Source organism: Solea solea, chromosome 4 (assembly GCF_958295425.1).
Source record: "Solea solea chromosome 4, fSolSol10.1, whole genome shotgun sequence".
Taxonomy (NCBI): Eukaryota; Metazoa; Chordata; class Actinopteri; order Pleuronectiformes; family Soleidae; genus Solea; species Solea solea.
Window position 1 is genome coordinate 10,598,030 of NC_081137.1, and position 20,609 is coordinate 10,618,638.

Genomic DNA, 20,609 nt, shown 5'->3' on the forward strand with positions numbered 1-20,609 from the left:
GTTTGGGCAGAAATATGTGTGAACTGTACAGAAACGAGAAGTGGTTTACAGAGGGGAAAACAGATTCAAACGTCCATGTCGAGGCGGTTTCTCTCTCAGGGTTTCACTAAGTCAGACTGGCTGCATCGATGAGGAACTTCATACATAAACCCTCCTCCCCTGCTCAGAGGATCAGTACATGTAACTTCTGGAGTATTTTATCAGATTAGATCTCCATCAAGGAGATTGTGGGTTTTGTCCGTCTGCCCGTTCATCTGCTAGATGAGATTATCTCGAAATGTAGGTTGGGCTCAATCATGACTCAGTCATGAATCATGAATCATGACAATGACTCACACTTTATGTATAGCACTCGGTGCTTCGTGTGACAACATAAAGACACAGAAAAAATAGAAGACACACAAAAAGGAGCTGAGGAAATGACATGTCACCAGTTTACAAATAATGAAACACCAGAGGAAGAATGTGAGAATAATAGTGAAAAAATAAATAAAAGAAAAGAAAATCAATACTTAATCCTGACACTATATTTGTACGGAAATCTTTTATATCAGAAGTGGTAACTTTAGCATATAGGGCATAAATACAGCTGGAAAGAGGCTTATTTTATTTTGTAGAAGTGGAGGAAACCACCACTAGAATTAAGGACATAAGAATGAAGCAAACCTGTATAGACATTTGTTATTTAATTCAATTGTCACACTTTATATTTTCTTTTTCCTTCCTTCTTTTGATTTGGACTTGCAATTGAATACATAATAGTCTCAGACCTGTCTACATTTGTGTTTACATACATGGATATATTATGTCAAGAAAAAATGCCCAACCAGATAAAGAAACAACACAAGAACTTCATTGCATTGATAATGAGTTTATTTCTACCAAAGACAATACTGCATGTGTGACACTGTCTTACCTGTGAATTACAATACAAACACATTTATCCACAACCACAGTAATTAAGCACAGACTTTTTTTGGTATTGGTGAGTACTAGAAACCCAGTGTCGCATGCTCCAGATTTCTCCAGTAACCACCAGAGGGCGACATAATATACTATACCATGACTCAGTGAAAACAGAAAGAGTTTGTATGCATAACTCACAAATGCTTTTCCTTTTTCTCCACTCATAAACGTATGCAGTTGCCTTCTTCATTGCATTACAGTATCTTATCTAACACTGACACAGTAGATCTTAAAAACATATTCATAAAAAAAGAGACTAACCCATGTCCATTACCGTTTGCTTCATGTGTTTTGGTGGGATCAAATTAATAAATTCCTTTTAATTCTTCTTCTTCTCTTGGAATGTATTGGTGGTATATTATTATTGGTTGGTCTTGGTGTTTTGTATGCATGCAAGGTCATGCTTCTGTGTTATAACTGTGTTGGTTAAAAGAGAGAGAGAGGGTGGGGTGCTACAATCCCTTTTGGGAAAGCTTTTGGTGGTTGTACTGGATTTACAGAACATCTGACTGGTACCACTCACTATTATATGGATTAAATGGACTGTTATCTATCAAATGCATGTTCATGCGGCGGACTCGACATTCAATTAGCTGCAGTGTTGAGAAGGGGGTGTCTGCAGCACCGGTATGTTTTTTGTTTTATCTTAAACAACCTGTGGAGGGCAGTAGCGCATGCTGGCGCCATCTAATCTGTACAAATGTGTCGAACAAGAAAAGAGTGGTTTACGACAGTTACCAAAGAGCCTTGAAAGAAAGAACATCCAACTGGTCCTACTCCACTCACAGTTTATCTGCTTATCTTAAAGTATGCAGCTGTAAGAGTGCGATACGCCGCAGTAAAACCAAATGACAACAGAAACACAGTCCAGTGTTTAACCACGTTATGGGACTTGTTTTGTGTTAATACCAGGACTGACGCCATGTTTCTTCTAAATGCGCCATCTTTCCGGTTCTCTCTCGGTGACTATTCTTAAGTGTCCAAAGAGTCTTTACAGTTACCCATGATTCCCTGCAAGCGTATGACCTGTCTCTGGCCTTGACGTGTAGCGCGCTGCTGCTAGTTGTCGGTGTGTGCAAGTGACAGCTGGAGAAGGTGAACGTTACCTAGTTAGTGGTGGTTCTGTCTGACTGGGAACCGCTACAGCGGAGTTGAGCCACAATGCTGAGATGTAGAAGTGTGTGGCGAAAACTCTCACCTTTAGCCAGAGCTTCATCTACTCTGTGCCGGGAGAATGCGAGGAGAGCAGGTCAGTAACTAGTCCCACTAACTCACTAGTTAGCACCAATTCAAAAACGCAACACATGCTGCAACGTCGACCGTAATTAAACTACACTCCGGGCAACGTGACCGGCTGTTGACCAGATTTACGAAGATCTTTACGTCATCTTCGCTAATTAACACATTGCAAAAACACATTACTAGCTAACTTCCAGCATTATTCACTTTATTGATTGCGTATCTTGTCTGAGTTATTGTCCCTAAAAACAAGCACAGTGGACAAAGAAAATTAAGTCGCATGTTTCTGTCATGTTTGCTCTGAGTACTATGTTGCTGTGCGCATGTATGGTGTAACACGTTCGCTCCCACAATCTTCACAGACTGTACTGGTGTGGTGTGTCGGATTCTGTTTCCCTGTAGAGATTTGTTTCCTGTAGCGCCACCTTCCGTTGTCAAGTGCTGTAATAAGTGCTGGAAAAACTCACCAGAAAATGACCTTAGTACAGAGCTGCAATGAGTACTTGATTATTTGTTACTATTTTGGTAATCGATTAATTAGTATAAGTGGTGTTTTAATAAATAAACAAGCTCTGTGGTTCTCCAGCTAATTAAATGTGAACATTTTCTGGTTTCCTTCGTCCATATAACCACATAAAAATTAAAAATAGAATTTTTTCGGACATTTGAGAACAGTATCATTTTGTATCACATTGTTCTATGTTTTATTTGCAGAACAACAAGAAAATGGAGAATAAAGTTAACAGATTATGAAAATAATCAATAAGCTGTCGTGCCACTGTGGTAGCTGTTCACCTATAATACTAATAGAGTAAACATCTCACAGTTTCTTATATGTACTGTATTTGAGTATAATGAAAAGTATTTTTTTACAGTAGTTACCTACCTCACTTACTGATATAGTCCTGTAGTCCCCCCACTCACCTATCCCAGCCTCTCTACCTCATGTCTTGTCCTGTCATTACTTGAAACAATTATTTTCGTAATTGAGGAATTTGTTGATTATTTCCTAAATTATTAGTCATTTAATTTTTTTCACAGTTTCCATTCAGAGTGTAAAAAAAAAAAAGTAGGAGAAGCTTGTCACATCATACTGTGCGCCAGTGTCTCTTCAGTTTGATGTCAGTATGTGATGTCATGACATTTGTTTACATGAGGGGAGTTGTGTAATGGTGTCACATTGTATGGAGCCAAACTTTTGCTCATTTTTATTTCTCTACCAAAAGAGAAGAGTGACGTTTTATCTACTTGTCTTCTGATTGGCCTACAAGGCTGTAGAGTCAGGGTTATTGCCACCTGTTGACTTGACATGCTTTTGACAGAACTTAACATAGAGCTTTTGTGTTTTCATGTGGAGGAAGATTTATTTTAGAGAAATATAAATAAATAGAAACATGTGTGGACAGGATTATATTTAAAACCTCAGTTTTTGACTAGGTCCACGTCTAACCTGCCTGGGCTTGCATGGAAACAAACAGGTTAGATTAGGATGTCTTGAACTGGAAGTTTGTGGGTTTGATACCTGGCTCCTCTAGTCTACATTGCCAATGATTAATGAATGTGCTTTTCTTCTGTTTACTGTTTTCAGGGTTGAATAATGGCAGATCAGTACGCGTACAAACTGCTCACATGTCCACAGGACCTGCTGGAGGAGGAGGAAGGCAATCACAAATATACGCCCTTCTAGTTGGTGCAGCAGCTGTTGGTGGTGGAATTTATGTGAGTTGTGATGCGGAGTGCAAGTGTCAAACATGGTTTAAAGCTCACAGGTGACACTGGATGTTATTGGCAGATAAATGCTGTTTCATAAAGTGATTTTTATTTTTTCCACAGGCGTATCAGACTGTCAAGGGTGACCAGCAAAGATATGAGGAGCGTATGGCACACATTTTATCCAGATCACAAAAAGCAGCTGAACAGGAAACAGCTGTACCTACCCAGTCAGAGCCTCCTGGTGAGTTTCTATTAACAGATATTTGTTATTCTACAACTATTGAGGGTTTCACATTTTTAATTAATGTTTGCAGCTGCAGAAGCGACAGAGACAAATTTGTGTTATTTGTTATTTCTGTAATTTTCGGGAACATACTGTATATGTTAAAGGTCCTGTGTGTAAAATTAGAGAGATCATTGACAGAAATGTAATGTACTACCCATAAGTGTGTTTGTATAAGAATATAATTGCTTTAAAATAAGAATTGTTTGTTTTTTTTGTCTTAGAACAAGGGTGTCAACTCAATTACAGAGGGGGCCGAAATTAGTTGAGGGCCAGACGAGATTATATTCAGAACAAAGCAAAATTATAGATTAACTGAAGACACAAATTGAATATATTAGTGACCGCAATGGATACTTTTTCTTTAAATAAAATTAATTGATTTACTGATGGAATAGCATCAGAAGGGCTATCAACTGTGGATGACTCTCAAAGAACATGAATGTAGAAGAGTGGTCAATAAATCAGCAGTATTGTAATGCAATTTCCACCTATCTCACCAGATTTTCTCTGCTGTATTTCAGTAGAACAGCACTATAGTAACATGTATTGTAGCTAATAACATTTGCTGTACTTTTAATTAGACGTATAAAGCTAAAAGAGAGGGAGCAAAATATAAATGAGGGGCCGAGTCCCCGTATAACCCCCCTCTGGTTCTGGTTCTCTGTTTTCAAAGGCCACATTTAATTTGTTTATTTATTTTTATGGGCAGGGTAACTTGATGTGTGGTAGTAATAAGTGAGTCAGTGAACGAGCATGAAAGACAATAACATTATGTCGTGGGCCGGATTTAAATGTATGACAGGCCAGATGTGGCCCCTTGAGTTTGACACGCATGCCTTGATAGAATAAGGTTTTGTATGCACGGTACTGGTTTAAAGGCCTTCCTTTGCCAAGGCAGCCCGCTTGTCCTGCTATGATTCAGTAGCAGTACAAACAGACATGTGTTTCACATTTTAAAGCAGAAACTTACTGCTCAAAAAAGAGTGACTCCGCCCACAAAAATCTGATGTATAAACCAATGATGATGGGGGAAGTGGCAGAGAGTGGGCGAGTGGGGAGAGTTGAGATAAAGTGTTTATATCCTTTCTGGTATGTCAACTACTGATGTTCTCCTATGTGCTCTTATGTTGGTGAGACTGAGCTTATGTGTTATGAGTAGGTTTAGCAGTGGCTGACTCTGAAGTGCTCTGTGTAGTTCTCTCTTCATCCTTTAAATCCCACATTGACTCAATTACAAAGAAAATGTGTTATCGTTTGAAATTACTGTATCGTTCCATCGATTGTTTCACACTATAGGTCCGGAAAAGAATCATAACACAATTAATATTCATCTATCAGAACACCACAGGATCAAATCTCCGTCCTCTTACTGTGCTTTATAATAGCCTCGATACATTTGTTCTGAGATGTTCCTACAGAACTCATCACTCTACTCTTTAAGAATCTTTGAATTGGTTAACCCCAACATTTTTTTCATTAGTTATTATTTATTTTTAAATGCATTCACTTTCATTTTCCCTCATACAATTTTTAATTCCTTACAGAACACAACACAATTTAAGACATACTGATCTCTCTTAATAGTTTCAAAGCATCACTTTTAATCCACTTGAAAATTCCTTGTTCTTGTTTCTGATTTTCTTTTATTTATTCCGGATTAGCTGGGGTTAGGCAAGCCTTGTCTGTGACTGTGTGAGTGTGTGCATGTATAAGTCCTGTAATTTGTTTCACTGTATTTTGTATTATGTGTATCATTTTGTTGAAGGACCCCCTCGAAAATGAGATGATTCATCTCAGGGGGCTATCCTGAATAAATAAATTCAAATGTACCACAGCACAGCAAATCAATCAAACTGCATTCAATTTTAAACCCAAATTGCCCCTGTGACCTTGACTTGTTTCTGATTATCACATATGTTGTTGATAATTCCATTACCTTTGTCATATAAATTGTGCTAATTTCTTTCTCAGATGTACCTGAAACAGAACCTGAAGCAGCATCTTCATCAGAGGAGCCAATCTCTCTGGCCTCTGATAGTGAAGCTGCAGCCCCCACTGAACCAACTGAACCCCTGTCAGGTAGTGTGCTTCCTTTGTTATACTCTGAAACACACAACAGGATGGGACTACATATGAGTTTATTGTGCACTATAATAACAAGTGCTGAATTTCCATCATCAGGATAATTGTGAATGGGCAAAGTCATTAATATCTCTGTTGAGAGACATTCTCACCAACATACATTTTTAATACTTTTTTATTGTCTTTTTTATATTTTACACTTTCTTAAACCACTTGTGGTACAATGTCAATCTTTGATAACTGTTTAAATGCTTGTTGCTGCTGCCCCCTAGTGATAACAGATGCACTATAAATTGGGCAGTCATTGCAGTATACGTTTTTGTATCTTTTTAACATAGAAGTACGATTTACAATAATTGATCAACTATTCAATCAAGTGCATAATTGAATCAAACAATTCTCATGCCTATCCCTACTATTAAAGTGCCACAAGAGGAGTCTGAATCTTTCAGTCTATCCAGGACATCTTGATATATATTGATGTAATTTAAGATTATTGTTTTACTCATTAAAATTATAAAGAAAAACAGAATAAAAAAATGTCCCTAGCCATCTAACATTTATGAAAAGTCACAGTAACTTATCGACTTTTTATAATCAAGTGAATAATTGAATAATCAAATTTCTCAATCATCAAATTCCCCAAGGGGGAGCCAGAATCTTCTCAGTCATTCCAGGACCTTATGATTTAATGATGTCAGTTAAGATTCTTATTTTTCTCATTAAAATGTTCATTACCATCTTTAAGTTTTAAACAGGTTTTTACAATCATCATAATCATTTTGCCAATCACAATTATTTTGATTGGTTGTGTTATGATAAATTCATATTGTCTCATTCCTATACACTGCATGCGGAGTTCTGTGCACTGTTACATTGTTTTATTACTTTTACCGCAAGTATTATAGTTTAATGAAGACATGGGCAGATTCATTGGTGATCTGTTAAATTGATCTGTTTGTGTTGCGTGTTAAACACTCTACTCAAGGTCGTCTGAATATGTTTTAACTTGTGTTGTATTGTCTTCTCAGTGTTGTTATCGTCTATATCCAGAATGTTAACTGCATGATCTGTGGCTGGGCGATATATCAATATTATATCTATATCATGACACGTGATATGGTTTAAGATTTTGGATATCGTCTTATCATAATAAAGTATCTGTGATGATTTTCCCCAGTTTTAAAGTCTGTTGCATTGATAATCATCATATTTTTTATATTGAATATGTTTGTGAAATACACTGGATATTATAAATTAAATATCATTTAAATGTTTAAGAAATACATGAAATTGTCAAAGGTATTTTTAAAATGTATTTAATTCTAAGCCTAATAATTTGTGTTATAGCATAATTTGACCATATTTAGAGTCAATGTCATTGTTTCTAACGCACATAAATAGCCTTCATTTAACATTAAAAAGCCAAATAAATAAACCCCATTATCTGAAATGAAAGGTAATAAGTGTAATTTAAGATCATGTAATACAGATCATAAACATTAGATGTTTTATTTTAGAGTGTATTTACATTGTATTGTCACTCTCCTTTGAGAAGCACGAACATCTCACAAGAAAATGTTTCATGAGTCCAGAGAAACAACCTGTGTGCAGCTTTATATGCACATAAATCTCCTATATCCCATATCGCCCAGCCTTAGCGTGACCTATGACATTGTGTTCTTGTTGCATCCATTTGTTTTCTTTTTTTAACCATCTTCACCTCTCAGTGATGCATGTCTTTTAGCAGGTTGTGTTGAAGGTCATTTGTTTCCTGTTGTAAACTAACCCTTTCACTGTTTCAGTTCAGCCTTTGGACACTCACATTTTTCCTTAAATTTTCAATGTTTTCCTTGTTTTTTTTGGTGTTTGTCAGTAATTTCTTCTGTGGTTTGTTTTCATATTTGTGAAATCAAGTGTAACTCCTCTCGTCTGGCATTTTTTTGTGAATGTTTGTGAATTTTTTCCTCTGCAGATATTTGTAATGTTGTGTCTGAGATGCATCTAAAAAGAAGAATACTTAAAACTATCTGAATACGACACATACAAGGCAAAGCTCAATTGCTGACAGTGTACCATTTGAATGTATCATTATTAATGAGAGCAACACATCATCTGCATTTAAAGAGATAGTAAACTTTTCTTCAAAGTGTTTGTATGTGGTACTGACACATGGATGCTCACTCTCACTGAAAACATGGCTGAAGCAACAGCAACATCGCTCTAATAAAGTGAGACGACTGCAAACAAATGAGCCCAAATAAGCATCTACAAAAAGTTTAATGAAGAAATTCTAGTTTAAAAAAAACCTGCCCATTCAGCAGTTTTAACAGGTTAAATGCTTCTTGTCTCTGCCCACCTGTGCATTGCGGCTGTATACACAGAAACGCCTCCTCAGTCTAATTTTGATAGACAGAGCCTGTTTTCAGATGAACACAAGTTACGCACGGCAACTTTAAGTGGGCATTGGTTTTGTAAGATGAGCCTATAGCCTGTCACTACCTCATACAATCACACTTGGAAAAACCTAAACAAAAAAATAAAATAAATCCATAGTTTAAGACACTTTTAACTATAATCCTCCATCTTCAGTTACTGTGTAAGAATTTAGTTCAAACCAATACTATGGATTGCCTCAACAGCAGATGAGCCTGTGGTAGAAGCAACTTCAGAAGCAGCTGCAGCAGCAGCAGCAGCAGCAGCAGAGACACCTGCTGCACCTTTAGTGGAAGAGGGTAAGACTTGAAAACACATGATTCCCCCATCTAATCATGAAAATGTTGGGCTTTTTATTTTCCTTTCTTCCATTTTGTTGTATGTTCTCTTTCCAAAGTGCACCTCAGTTGAATATGTATTCATATATCAGCTGAGTGCACATTAGATTTTTTTAAGGTAACTTTTGCCTCTATACTGTTTGACCCAGCAGCAGCATCTGAGTCGTCCCCAGCAGAGCTAACAGATCCATCTCCTGCACCTGTTGAGGAGAGTGGTAAGCACATCTGTGCATGGATCCTGTGATTTATATTTACCACATCTGCAGGTTTATTGTGTCTCAACTGTGTAACGATGCGGTTATACTAACAGAATCAGCAGCAGCAGCAGAAACCCCTGCAGCAGAGCCTGCAGAGCCTCAGCCCGAAGGTGTAGAAAGTGGTAAGACAATCGTCCAGCTTTGGCTGGAGCTCAGAAGTTGACAGACATAACATACGATACTTTGTTAATGTTTATTTCAAGCACCTTTTTCCCCTTTTGTATATAGTTCTTAATATTTTTTTTCCCATAACAGCTCTCAGTGCCTCTCCATGTCTCCTTCTCGTTTGGGTTTTTGTAATGTTAACTGTTAAATCCACTCACATAACAAATTTCATTTCTCTTTGTTTACCAGGTCCATTTACTCCTTTCCAGGTGTATTTTTGTTAAGGATTATTGTTATTGATGAACTGTATTTCTCTCCTGCTTTTGCTTATTGCTCATTTCTCTTTGCTCTTCCTTTCGCCGTTTCTCTCTCATGCAAATTCCAGCAGTGGAGTCTACACCTGCCTCTGCCAAGATACCCTCCCATGCCCCCTACCTCCTCATTGGAGGAGGTACTGCCTCTTTCGCTGCAGCCCGTTCTATTAGAGCCAGAGACCCCAATGCCAGGGTGAGTCCAGCCTCTGTTTTTACACAATGAAATCTAGAGAAAAGTGGAATTTAGCTCATTATCCATCTACTTTCACCAGTGTTTTTCTTAAGAGTGCTTTGTCCTTGTTTTTGCTACCAGGTGCTAATTGTGACTGATGAGCCGGACCTTCCATACATGAGACCACCTCTGTCCAAGGAGCTGTGGTTCTCCGATGACTCCAGTGTAACAGAAACACTGCGTTTCAAACAGTGGAATGGAAAAGAAAGGAGGTGTGTATAAGTTTGCCTAATTAGAGAGTGTGGTTGTATGAGTTACTGATACATACACAAGAAGCTGCTCAATTGTATGATATCTTTAGAATATATTTGCTGCTTTATCGTGCTGTTTGACTTTTTTTGACAAGCAACTGAATTTACTCGTACATTGCTCCCTTTCCTGCACCAAAGTCTATATCAGAGTTTTTTAGGTCATGAGGTCACAGGAGCTGCTGGTCCACTCACTGCTACTGTTTGGTTAGTTTGTGTCACCTATGTCAATCTGAACTAGAGCTGCAGCAATTTTGATAAGTTCTCAGATTTTTCAGCTTCCTAAATGGAAATATTTTCTCTGTTTTTGCTCAATATAACAAAGAAATTAAAACTGAATCAAGTTTTGGGAAGTACTGATCAACATTTTTTGGACCAAACAAGTACTTGATTAATTGAGTAAATACCAATCTCACCAATCTAAAAAGTCTGTCTAATGGCAAGATAAACCACTGAAGAAACAAGGTAACATGAACTAAAGCAGGTGTTGAGGAAGATTAACTATTTCCGACACTAACATTTCCCTCAAAAACACTAGGTGACACAACTTGCTATTGGCCACTAAAAGCACACATATGGGAAGATTTCTTATTAGTTTACATGTGATTTACATTCTCCGATTGTTTTAATATCTTTGTATATCTTTGCCAGTATCTTCTTCCAGCCACCGTCGTTCTACATTCAGCCAGAGGAGTTGGATAGTGCAGAAAATGGGGGAGTGGCTGTTCTCACTGGCAAAAAGGTGCATAAATAACACACACGAGAAATTAAGATTTTTAAAAAAAATCTAAATCTCATTTGACGTTTGGACTATCTTGAGATTTTACACAACAAATGCGTAATTTAATATTTTCAGGTGACTCATATGGACGTGAGAGGGAACAAAGTAAAACTGGATGACGGTACTGAGATTTCATACAACAAGTGTTTGATTGCGACAGGTAAGAGAGTGTAAATGCCTCTGGTAATGCATGTGTCTTAAAGGGGACATATTACGCAAAATCAACTTTTTAACCATTTTAATACTTATATTTGGGACTCTGGAGGCCCTACCAGTCACCAAAGTGTGGAAAAAGAATACTCCGTCATGTTTTCGTGGTTCCCCTTAGTGTAAATATAGGCGATAAAACACTCGATGTTGAATTCCCTGCGCTTATGACGTCATAATGCGCATTTCACCGCGAATGTTACCGCCCCACCAGTAAGTTTACTTCGAGAGCTCCACCTTAGCTCCACCTTGTCCCTGCGAGAGTGCAGGCGAGGGAGGAAGAGCGGTATTATGTCAACGCAGAGGGACAAGTGTGCTGTTCGTGGCTGCACAGTGGAGCACAGTGTTTTACACAAACTTCCAGCCTCAGAGGATTTGATATATGAAGCTAATGTGCCGGATAAAGTCAGCAAACGTGTGTTCGCACTAGACAGCAGTCGCCGTATTTAGTCAGGGGACGTATTTCACCGACGTACAAACACACACGTTGTTAAGAAAAGGTCACATAGAGCTCATAACTGACCATTCTGACACGTCCTAATTAAAAATATTTGTTCAGTACGTCCTCCATGACCGGAGCACAGACTCAGTCTGATACAATCACATATACAGCGGCCGCTCGCCACTGGCGATCAGCGGTGCTGCACTCTCTGTGCAGAGGTGCTGCACTCTCTGTGAAAATCAGCTGATCGCCACCGCTGATCGCCAGCGGCGAGCCGCCTATACGGCCGCTGTATGCGACTGATCGCCAGCTCCGGTGCAGACCGGTGACTATGCTCCGGAGACCTCGCCACCGCGGCACCGCTGATCGCCACCGCGGCACCGCTGATCGCCACCGCGGTGACCGCGGTAAACGGCCGCATACAGCGGCCGTTTAGGCGGCTCGACTATGCACCGGTCTCCGGAGCATAGTCACCGGTCTGGTACAGTAACATACAGCGCCAGCTTATGCAGCTCGCCGCGCGCCGCTGGCGATCAGTGGTGCTGTTCCTAAGTGTTTTTAACTGATTAACAGTTCGGCACTGTTCGGCTCGATCCTTATGTAGAACGTCTCTTCCTGTGACGGCACTCTGGCTGTTTTCTGCGCACGCTGCCATGTTGATATTGTCAGAGAACTAGTGGAGGGAGGGGGAGACGAATAGAGCTGTAAAGCGCTGTAACGAGGACAAATCAGAAACCCCCTGGAAGAAGTGGGTGTGTGTTTGCCTGTGTCTCATTTGCATGTAAAGGGACCATGCACGAAAACCGAGCGTTCTGAAAGGGGCGGGCTTAGCAGGGTTATTGAACTGCTATGATGCTTCATCCTTATGGTATTTTGACCAAGGCATGTCACTGACATGTTCATTAGGACACCAGGGAACTATTTTAATGGGGGAAATAGGGTATAATATGTCCACTTTAAAACGCAGAGAAATCAATTTGAACTTTGCTTTTCAGGCGGCGTGCCAAGAAATCTGCAGGCTATTGAAAGAGCAGACGAGGAAGTGATTAAGAGAACAACTTTGTTCCGCAAGGTCAGTTTTTAGCTTTATATCAGCTTTGTATTTACTCTTGCCACAAAGCAGAAGTTGTGTGTGTCTCTCCTTTTAGATGATTCAAGATATGTATATAAGGAAGATACTTTTTATTATGGGACAATTTTATACAAGATGACTATTGCAACAATACATCATCACTACGGTAAAACTAACCTGTCTCCAACGGTCTAAACCCAGCTCACGTTCCGTGGATGGAAGGATCAAATAATTATTATTATATAATTATATATTATTATTATTATTATTATTATTATTATTAATTATACAATTCGGTATGCGTTGATTGGATTTGACACAACCTTACCTAACCTTAACAATAACTTAACCTAACCATAATTCAAATCTTAGCCCTAAACTTAAAGAGTTTTGGTCTCCATTAGGACTACCAATCCTGTTGAGGTCAGTTTTTATGACAGAAAAGGTCCTAAAGACGTAACAAATACAAGAACACACACACACATGCTGTAGTGGGGACCAAAGCAACTGAACGTCACAGTTATTCAGTGTTTGTATAGAATATTCACATGAAGTATTAAACCACTTGTTTAACATGTAGAGAAGTAATATTTTCACCATTTAGTTTAATCATAGTTTCCAAGACAAACCAAGCCCCTAGTAAATTATGTATGAAGCAGCTGTGTTCTCTAGGGAAATTCACATATTAGATTGGGACTTGATATGGGAAGATACTCACAAGTAGATGATGATGATTACTATTGTTGTTGTGGTTTAATAATGGATTTGCAATGGATACTACAATAAAAAGTCTGGGGATTGTAAGTGTGTGATGAGATGCTGGGGACTGGATCTTTGCAAGTAGATTATTTCAGTTTTTGGAAACTTAACACATGAAATAAACTAAAACTAAAGCTCCATAGAGTGTTTCCAATGGTCATGAGAAAGGTAATGTTAATTGCTTTAAAAAAGTCAATGACTTTAGTGTATGTATTGAAATCCAATGCAGTGAGAGCTGCTGTCTTCCTGTGGTGGTGGAAGTGATAGTAAAGGTATGACATATTTGACCTTTTTCCTCCTCCTGTCGATACCATACATTTTGTTTTCCTGCACAGATCGATGACTTCAAATCCTTGGACAATGTGTCCAGAAATGCTAAGTCCATCACAATCATCGGAGGCGGCTTCATGGGCAGTGAGCTGGCCTGCGCCCTCGGCAGGAGATGTAAGACTCCCAAACAAGATGGTGGACATTAACAGAAGAAATGATGAGCTGTTATTTAACAGATGTTAGCTGCTCTTTTCTCTTTTTGCAGCAACAGAGTCTGGTCTGGAGGTGGTACAGATGTTCCCTGAGAAAGGCAACATGGGAAAAGTGCTGCCTGAGTATCTGAGCAACTGGACAACAGAAAAAGTCAAGAGAGGTTAATGTCCTTTTTTTTTAATTTGTAGCTTGAGTGAACCTCATTCATACAGCTAGTTGTAAGAACTGGTCAAAGAGACACACAAGTAGGAGTTAAGGATAATCTGCAAAAGTATGTATACAAAAAGCTTTTAAAAAAATAATATAATAATAACAATAATAATGATGAAAAATAAAATGAAACAAGTTGTGAACACAGTGTAAGCTTTGTGATCATGCTCTATGCTTCCTTCTCTACTTATGGTGTATTTCTGTGGCATTGTTACAGTGCCACATACAGGCCCAGTAGATGTACTACAGCGTTTAAAGTTGTTTTTGGGGTGTTTTGTGTGGATGAAGATATTTTTTAAAACCATTTATTTACAGTATTTACTGAAAACATTTTAAGAGCAAGAGTTTTAATCATTTTTTAATATAAAATATTCTCATTTGGATTTTCCAGAGGGTGTTAAAGTCATCAAAGAAGCGTTGGTGAAATCTGTGACCTTCAAAGATGATAAATTAGAAATCCAGTTGAAGGATGGCCGATTGGTAGGTTCTCATCTCTGAATATTTGCATTTCATTTCAGGAAACGTAGAGCTTTATCTTCAGTCTCTTATTATTTGTGGCTTTGCCTTCGCAGGTGGAAACTGATCACATTGTTGCAGCTGTTGGGCTGGAGCCTAATGTTGACCTTGCTAAGTCTGCAGGTCTGGAGGTGGACTCTGACTTTGGTGGCTTCCGGGTCAACGCAGAGCTGCAAGCCAGGTCCAATATCTGGGTGGTAAGTTCAAGATCAGAGCTGTTGAAGAATGATTCAAAACTATCTTTCCACTTTAGCCCCTGAACCATTTGTCACCATGTTGGTCCAGCCAAGACCACAATAGAATCAAATATTAGTTAGTTAACAATGAAGTTGCTGTTTTTTGGGATGAAAACAACAATTTACAACTTGTTTTTTATACTTTTTTTGTTGAAGGCTTTGTGGTGTATATGGAGTAGATCTGCAAAAATGTCTCCTTTTTAAATTTTGATTTATAAACTACTTACTGCTAATTCTAAACTTCTTACATGAACAGAGTAGTCACTTTGGTAAAAATAATTCGCTGTCATAAGGAATTTAATGTCATGTTGCTAATTTTAAGCCACCATTTAAAAGAAAAGAAGTAAAAAAAAAACACTAGGTTTCATATGTATTTTTTATCATTTAAAAATTATTTATTATTAGTTGATCAATCACAAGCTCTTCAACTAAACTCATTGCAAACATTTATGGGTTACAGGTTTATGTGGTGTTGTATGTTATGAAGCATGTAGACTAATGTAGTTTCAGTTAACTAGTTGTGGTGGTAGTTTTACTGTTAATGATTGAATCTCTTGGACCAATGTGAGCTTTTTGTTATTCCTGACTTCTTACTTGAAGCCTAAAATGATTATTGGATTAACTGTGAGTCAATAGTTTGATAAGACTCACCCTTGTTTTTCCAATTGAACAAATGTGCTTTTTTATTTATATAGTGCTTTTCTATTATTGATGACCACTCAAATCCGGTGTTGGGCATCTTACTTTAAAAAAGTAATTAGTTATAGTTACAAATTACTTCTCCCAAAAAGTAATTGAGTTGGTAACTCAGTTACCACATTGTAAAAGTAATTAGTTACTCAGCAAAGTAACTGACATTATTTTTTATGTTCTATATAGCTATTACATTCTTTAACATCCTATATGTCAAAGATTTTTATAATACCTGAATGAAGAATAAAAATATTTTTTTCCAAAAAATATTGAAAATAAACAATATTCACACACTTTGCATTCAAGAACTAAACAAATACACACAAATGCTTCATTAAGTTAGAGTTGCTTGAGGTTGACGTGGACAAACTCCTTATCCCCGGACATAGTGTGCACGTTACATATACATTATTTCCTTTTACCTCGGTAAGGGAGAAGTAGTGTCAATATTTCCACTTAAAAAACGCTACGCTTCCCCGGCTCGTCGCCATTGTCTCTGTCTTAGAGCGTACACTGAGACAGCGTGAGCAGGGCACCAGTCCACCCAGCCAATCATCATCGCATTTGCAACGGTGTCGTCATCAATCATCTCCACCCCTGCTCTCTCCCGGCAGCTGATGTGTGGCTGTCAGATAGCCCGACACCGCTGCGCTTCATTCAACCGAATTGTAACACAAGTAACGCGCCACTTTACATTCTCAGTAACAGTAACGGTGTTGCAACGATAGGAAAAGTAATTAATTAGATTACTCCGTTACTGAAAAAATAACGCCGTTAGTAATGCCGTTATTCCCAACACTGCTCAAATCTGCTTTACACTACGGTTTTGCCATTCACCCATTCACACCCATTCACTCACACTTTCATACAGCCACTTTCAGACAGTCATCATGACAACTCTTCCTCTTTCCAGTTAGTTGTCACTTCACAAATTTTGTTTTTGGTGGGTCTGTCTGTGCTTCTGCACTTGCCACTATGACCAACAGAGGCCACCAGAGGCTGGTTGCGTGAATGGGGTGAAGTCTGCCATTTCTGATTGCCTTGTTTTTGAATGAAGTAACTTGTTCCACATCCTAATCCAAGACTTTAATCCAGACTTCCCTCTGTCTCATCTCAGGCAGGCGATGCTGCATGTTTCTACGACATCAGACTGGGTCGCAGACGAGTAGAGCACCACGATCATGCTGTTGTGAGTGGAAGACTCGCAGGGGAGAACATGACAGGAGCTAACAAACCTTACTGGCATCAGTCAATGTTCTGGTAGGAATCTGGCTACTTCTGTTGTTCTGTAATTACACATTCAGTACAGTCCTCCAAACGAAAGCTGTGGCAGCAAATTAAGAAAACAGCTTTAAATTGTCTGTGTATTACGTGCTGATGCATAGTCAGAGCTGACTGCACTGTGCACGTCCCCTGCTCTGAGAACCAGTCAGACACAGATTAGGGATGGGCGATATGTCATCGTTTACGATATATCGTCAAAAACATTACCCAGGGTAAGCATATGTCATCCCACGATAAAAAAAATCCCATTGATGTTAATTGATGAAAGAATTAACGGGGGCAGTGACGTTTTGCCTGGTGAAAGATATGGTGCTAACCCTAACCCTTAGTAGCCTTTATCAGTGATGTTGTTAGCCCTTCAATAATTCAGAAAGGACGCATTTACCGCTCCGTTATATGTATCTAGCCCATTCGTTGTCCCCCCCTCGCAGTCTCTGCTACAGTGTAATTACAAAGTAATTACATCAACGGCTGCCTGCAACAGAGCCTACACAGACCTGTCAACCTCTACACATTTTAACATTAAACTACGCTACTTCGATGTGTCACTTCAAACTACGCGAAAAGGGAACAGCGGATTTCAGTTTAATTGTTTATGGGTCTAACTTTAGCAACTTTAGCCTGCTGGGAAAAGACGACTTCGACCAGTCATTGCATTTTTTTCCATCCCATGACGAAATCAATTTTTATCCCTCTATGCATTTGATAGGCGCTGTACACTGTTCCAAAGCTAAATAGACCGTGTGTGTGTGTGTGTTAATAAACATGACGTCCAGCAAACCTTAACAGAAGAGAATTTGTGCTCCTCAGAAGTCTGTTTAAGAGACATTTTATTTCTGTCATGCTAAAGTCATGTTGGGGGGAGATAACATAGCCCTTTGTGATTTTCAGTGAGCTTATGTCAAATATATTAAGACCTACATTTAAGATATGTCTGATTTAAAGTGATTCAGAGTAATTATAAACAACTGTATGGGTTTAAAAAATAAGAATTGTCTTTTCTTCTAATAGAGTTGTTGTTTTCCTCATTGTCTATTTGTATGTTGAATATCTGACATAGAAGTGAGTGGGGAAGTGATTAGTAAGCATATGAAATACATTAATTATGTGTGGTCAGCCAAAAGGTCATCGAAAATGGGATTGTTTTTCCCTGGGACTCATAAAATGTCCCTGGGACTCATAAAATAAAAAAGACCACCCTTGGGTCCTGGGACACATTACATTGAAAACCTAGCAAAATCACTGCTTTATTATCATTTTGGTGATAGATTTATAGTCAAAAAGATGAATTGGTGTTTATTTATCGTTACCATGATAAATACCAGAAATTATCGGGATAAATTTAACTCAAATGTTGTGGGATTGATTACCGACTCCACTAGTTCACATGCCGATGTGTCCTTGGGCAAGACACTAAACCCCACGTTTCTCCTGACGGCTGTGCCGGCAGTGTGTGAATGGCGCTGCACATAGAAAGTGAATGGGTGAATGGCAAAACTGTAGTGTCAAGCAGCTTTGAGTCACTAGAGGCAAATTAGGTGATGATGTCATTTAGGCCAATAGCTACTTTTCCTTGCTGAGGAGTAATGGTTTGAAATAATCGGGATTTCAATTTTGACCCAAATAATTGTGATTATGATTTATCTCCATAATGGAGCAGTCCTAATGTCAGGATACTAAAGGTCTGGAATAATGTCCTCTCACACGCCAGGGGCATTGTAAGGATCAGATATATGCAGTCTGTCACGCTTTGCGTTATATCGGTCGATCTCCGTGGATTTAAAGTGACAGTAAACTCTGACAGGTTTTTTCTGCTGCATCTCAGGCTGCCATGATGGAGGGTCATAGAAACATCGCAGTCATGTGACGTCCGAAGCTCTATAGAGCTGCGCTGTCTGTCTGAAATGGAGCAGAACAAAAGACTAGGAGCTTGTGTAGGAGGCAGCATGATGCAAATAGTGACACTGTTCACTAGGGCTGCTCAGTTATGGAAATCCCGATTATTTCAAATGATTACTCATTTACTTGAAGTCAAACAGCATTGAAAGTATTATTTTCCTCTTTTGTAATAATTGTTTTTTTCCCCCCATTATTTTGTTTTTGGAATCGTAATTGAAACATAAGTTTGGATTAATTGCACAGTCCTACTATTCACAGCAAAATACTAACTTATGATCTCTTATATTATTAATGGAACTGTAGAATGTGTTATAACTTAATATAAAACAAAAGTGGGGTAAATTGGACTATGGACACTGTAATGGAAAACTTCAACACAGGAAAGATAAATCCAGTTTTTGCTTCTGTCACAGGAGTGATCTGGGTCCTGATGTAGGATATGAAGCCATTGGGATCGTTGACAGCAGCTTACCAACAGTAGGAGTGTTTGCCAAAGCCACTGCCAAGGACACACCAAAGGCTGCTACAGAGAAGTCAGGTAGGAACATTCACTGGGTAGGGGGGGAAACAGATCTTAATCCTGTAAAGCAACAGCAAACAGAGATGGAGTTAGAGGACTAAGAGTCAGACTGAGGCTTGTGTTAAACTGCACTGCAGGAACTGGGATTCGCTCAGAGAGTGAAACAGAGGACACAGCTGTGAGTCCAGTGGCCTCTACAGCGCCTGCTACTGCTGTGGAGCAGCACAGAGACAACTACGGCAAAGGAGTCATCTTCTACCTGAGGGACAAAGTGGTGGTGGGCATCATCCTGTGGAACGTGTTCAACAGGATGCCCATTGCAAGGAAGGTACACACTGTTCCTTTATAATGGCAACTTTTAACGAGGCTGTTGACACGCAATTGACATTACTACAAAAAAACAACTATCCTTACATTTCTGTCACATATTCCAGACTGTTATCCCTTCAAAGGAAATGTCATTATCATGTAGTTACATATTTTGTGTTTTATGTGGAAAACCATTTACAAATCTGACAGGTAAATAGGGCTTGTATTCAATATAACAATAATTAAGATCTGGGACTTAACACTATACAACCCCTTTGTCCAGTGTGTCCTGAGTTGACACACTTTGTTGTGGGTTCTTCATTCAGTAGCGCTGTGGTGCATGGGCTTCATGTCTTGCCATCATTTTTAAGCAACGTCATTACCAAGCGACCAGTCAAACATCATACAGTATGGCAACATGAAAAGTGTGCATAGAAGTGGATTTTGTTGATTTAAAAAAAAAAAATGTCTGTCTGTTTGTAGATCATCAAGGATGGAGAAGAACATGCAGATCTAAACGAAGTGGCCAAGCTCTTCAACATTCATGAGGATTAATGTGTTCCAGGCTGACCATTATTATAGGAGAGCACTTATGCAGACTGAATCATTGCCACACTCTTTAAGAGGCAACCAATCAAAATGGGACGTGGAACATCCTGTCACTGTAATATTTTCATATTTGAAATTTGTCTGTGCAGGCACCTGTTTTATTGTCTGTTTGTTTCTTTGTCCTGCTACCACCACCACACCTGTGTGATTGTGTGTGTGTGTGTCTGCTTCCCCCACCAGGCTGGAAACATGTTAAACATGGGAGAAATCGTTTCACTTCGTGTGATCAAAGCAGCTTGTCGTGAGAAAAAGCTGCAATAAAAACTATTTTTAAACTGGAGTGATGCTTTTGTTATCACACTGAGCTGTGATTGTGTGGATGGTAAATACTGTGAGGTTCAGCTCATGTTTCCTGAAGCACGTTAACGCTTTA

General features: G+C 38.8%; 1 protein-coding gene across 6 annotated transcripts; it reads left to right on the forward strand.

The window, feature by feature from the left end:
- Positions 1 to 1,970: 1,970 nt before the first annotated feature.
- aifm1 (apoptosis inducing factor mitochondrion associated 1) lies at positions 1,971 to 20,516 on the forward strand. 6 transcript variants are annotated; one of them, XM_058628077.1, is made up of 20 exons: positions 1,971 to 2,215; positions 3,794 to 3,924; positions 4,039 to 4,159; positions 6,176 to 6,283; positions 8,932 to 9,021; positions 9,210 to 9,275; positions 9,371 to 9,439; positions 9,808 to 9,929; positions 10,050 to 10,180; positions 10,868 to 10,958; positions 11,073 to 11,157; positions 12,642 to 12,718; positions 13,813 to 13,921; positions 14,013 to 14,120; positions 14,562 to 14,650; positions 14,743 to 14,883; positions 16,733 to 16,875; positions 19,212 to 19,336; positions 19,456 to 19,646; positions 20,111 to 20,516. In XM_058628077.1, the coding sequence occupies exons 1-20, from the start codon at positions 2,128 to 2,130 to the stop codon at positions 20,180 to 20,182; spliced, it is 2,157 nt and encodes a 718-aa protein (XP_058484060.1). In that variant the 5' UTR covers positions 1,971 to 2,127; the 3' UTR covers positions 20,183 to 20,516. The 6 variants fall into 6 exon arrangements, with proteins under 6 accessions (XP_058484060.1, XP_058484058.1, XP_058484059.1 ...); XM_058628075.1 differs by having other exon boundaries at positions 1,972 to 2,215; positions 8,929 to 9,021; XM_058628076.1 differs by having other exon boundaries at positions 1,972 to 2,215; positions 8,929 to 9,021; positions 9,213 to 9,275.
- Positions 20,517 to 20,609: the final 93 nt, after the last annotated feature.

What these genes read in the sequence shown, in the direction of transcription:
- aifm1 (XM_058628075.1), top strand. Translation starts at nt 2,128, where the DNA reads ATGCTGAGATGTAGAAGTGTGTGGCGAAAACTCTCACCTTTAGCCAGA. An exon ending in TGCACCTGTTGAGGAGAGTG is followed by an intron (nt 9,276 to 9,370) that starts GTAAGCACATCT and finishes TTATACTAACAG; the next exon opens with AATCAGCAGCAGCAGCAGAA. An exon ending in GGCTGCTACAGAGAAGTCAG is followed by an intron (nt 19,337 to 19,455) that starts GTAGGAACATTC and finishes ACTGCACTGCAG; the next exon opens with GAACTGGGATTCGCTCAGAG.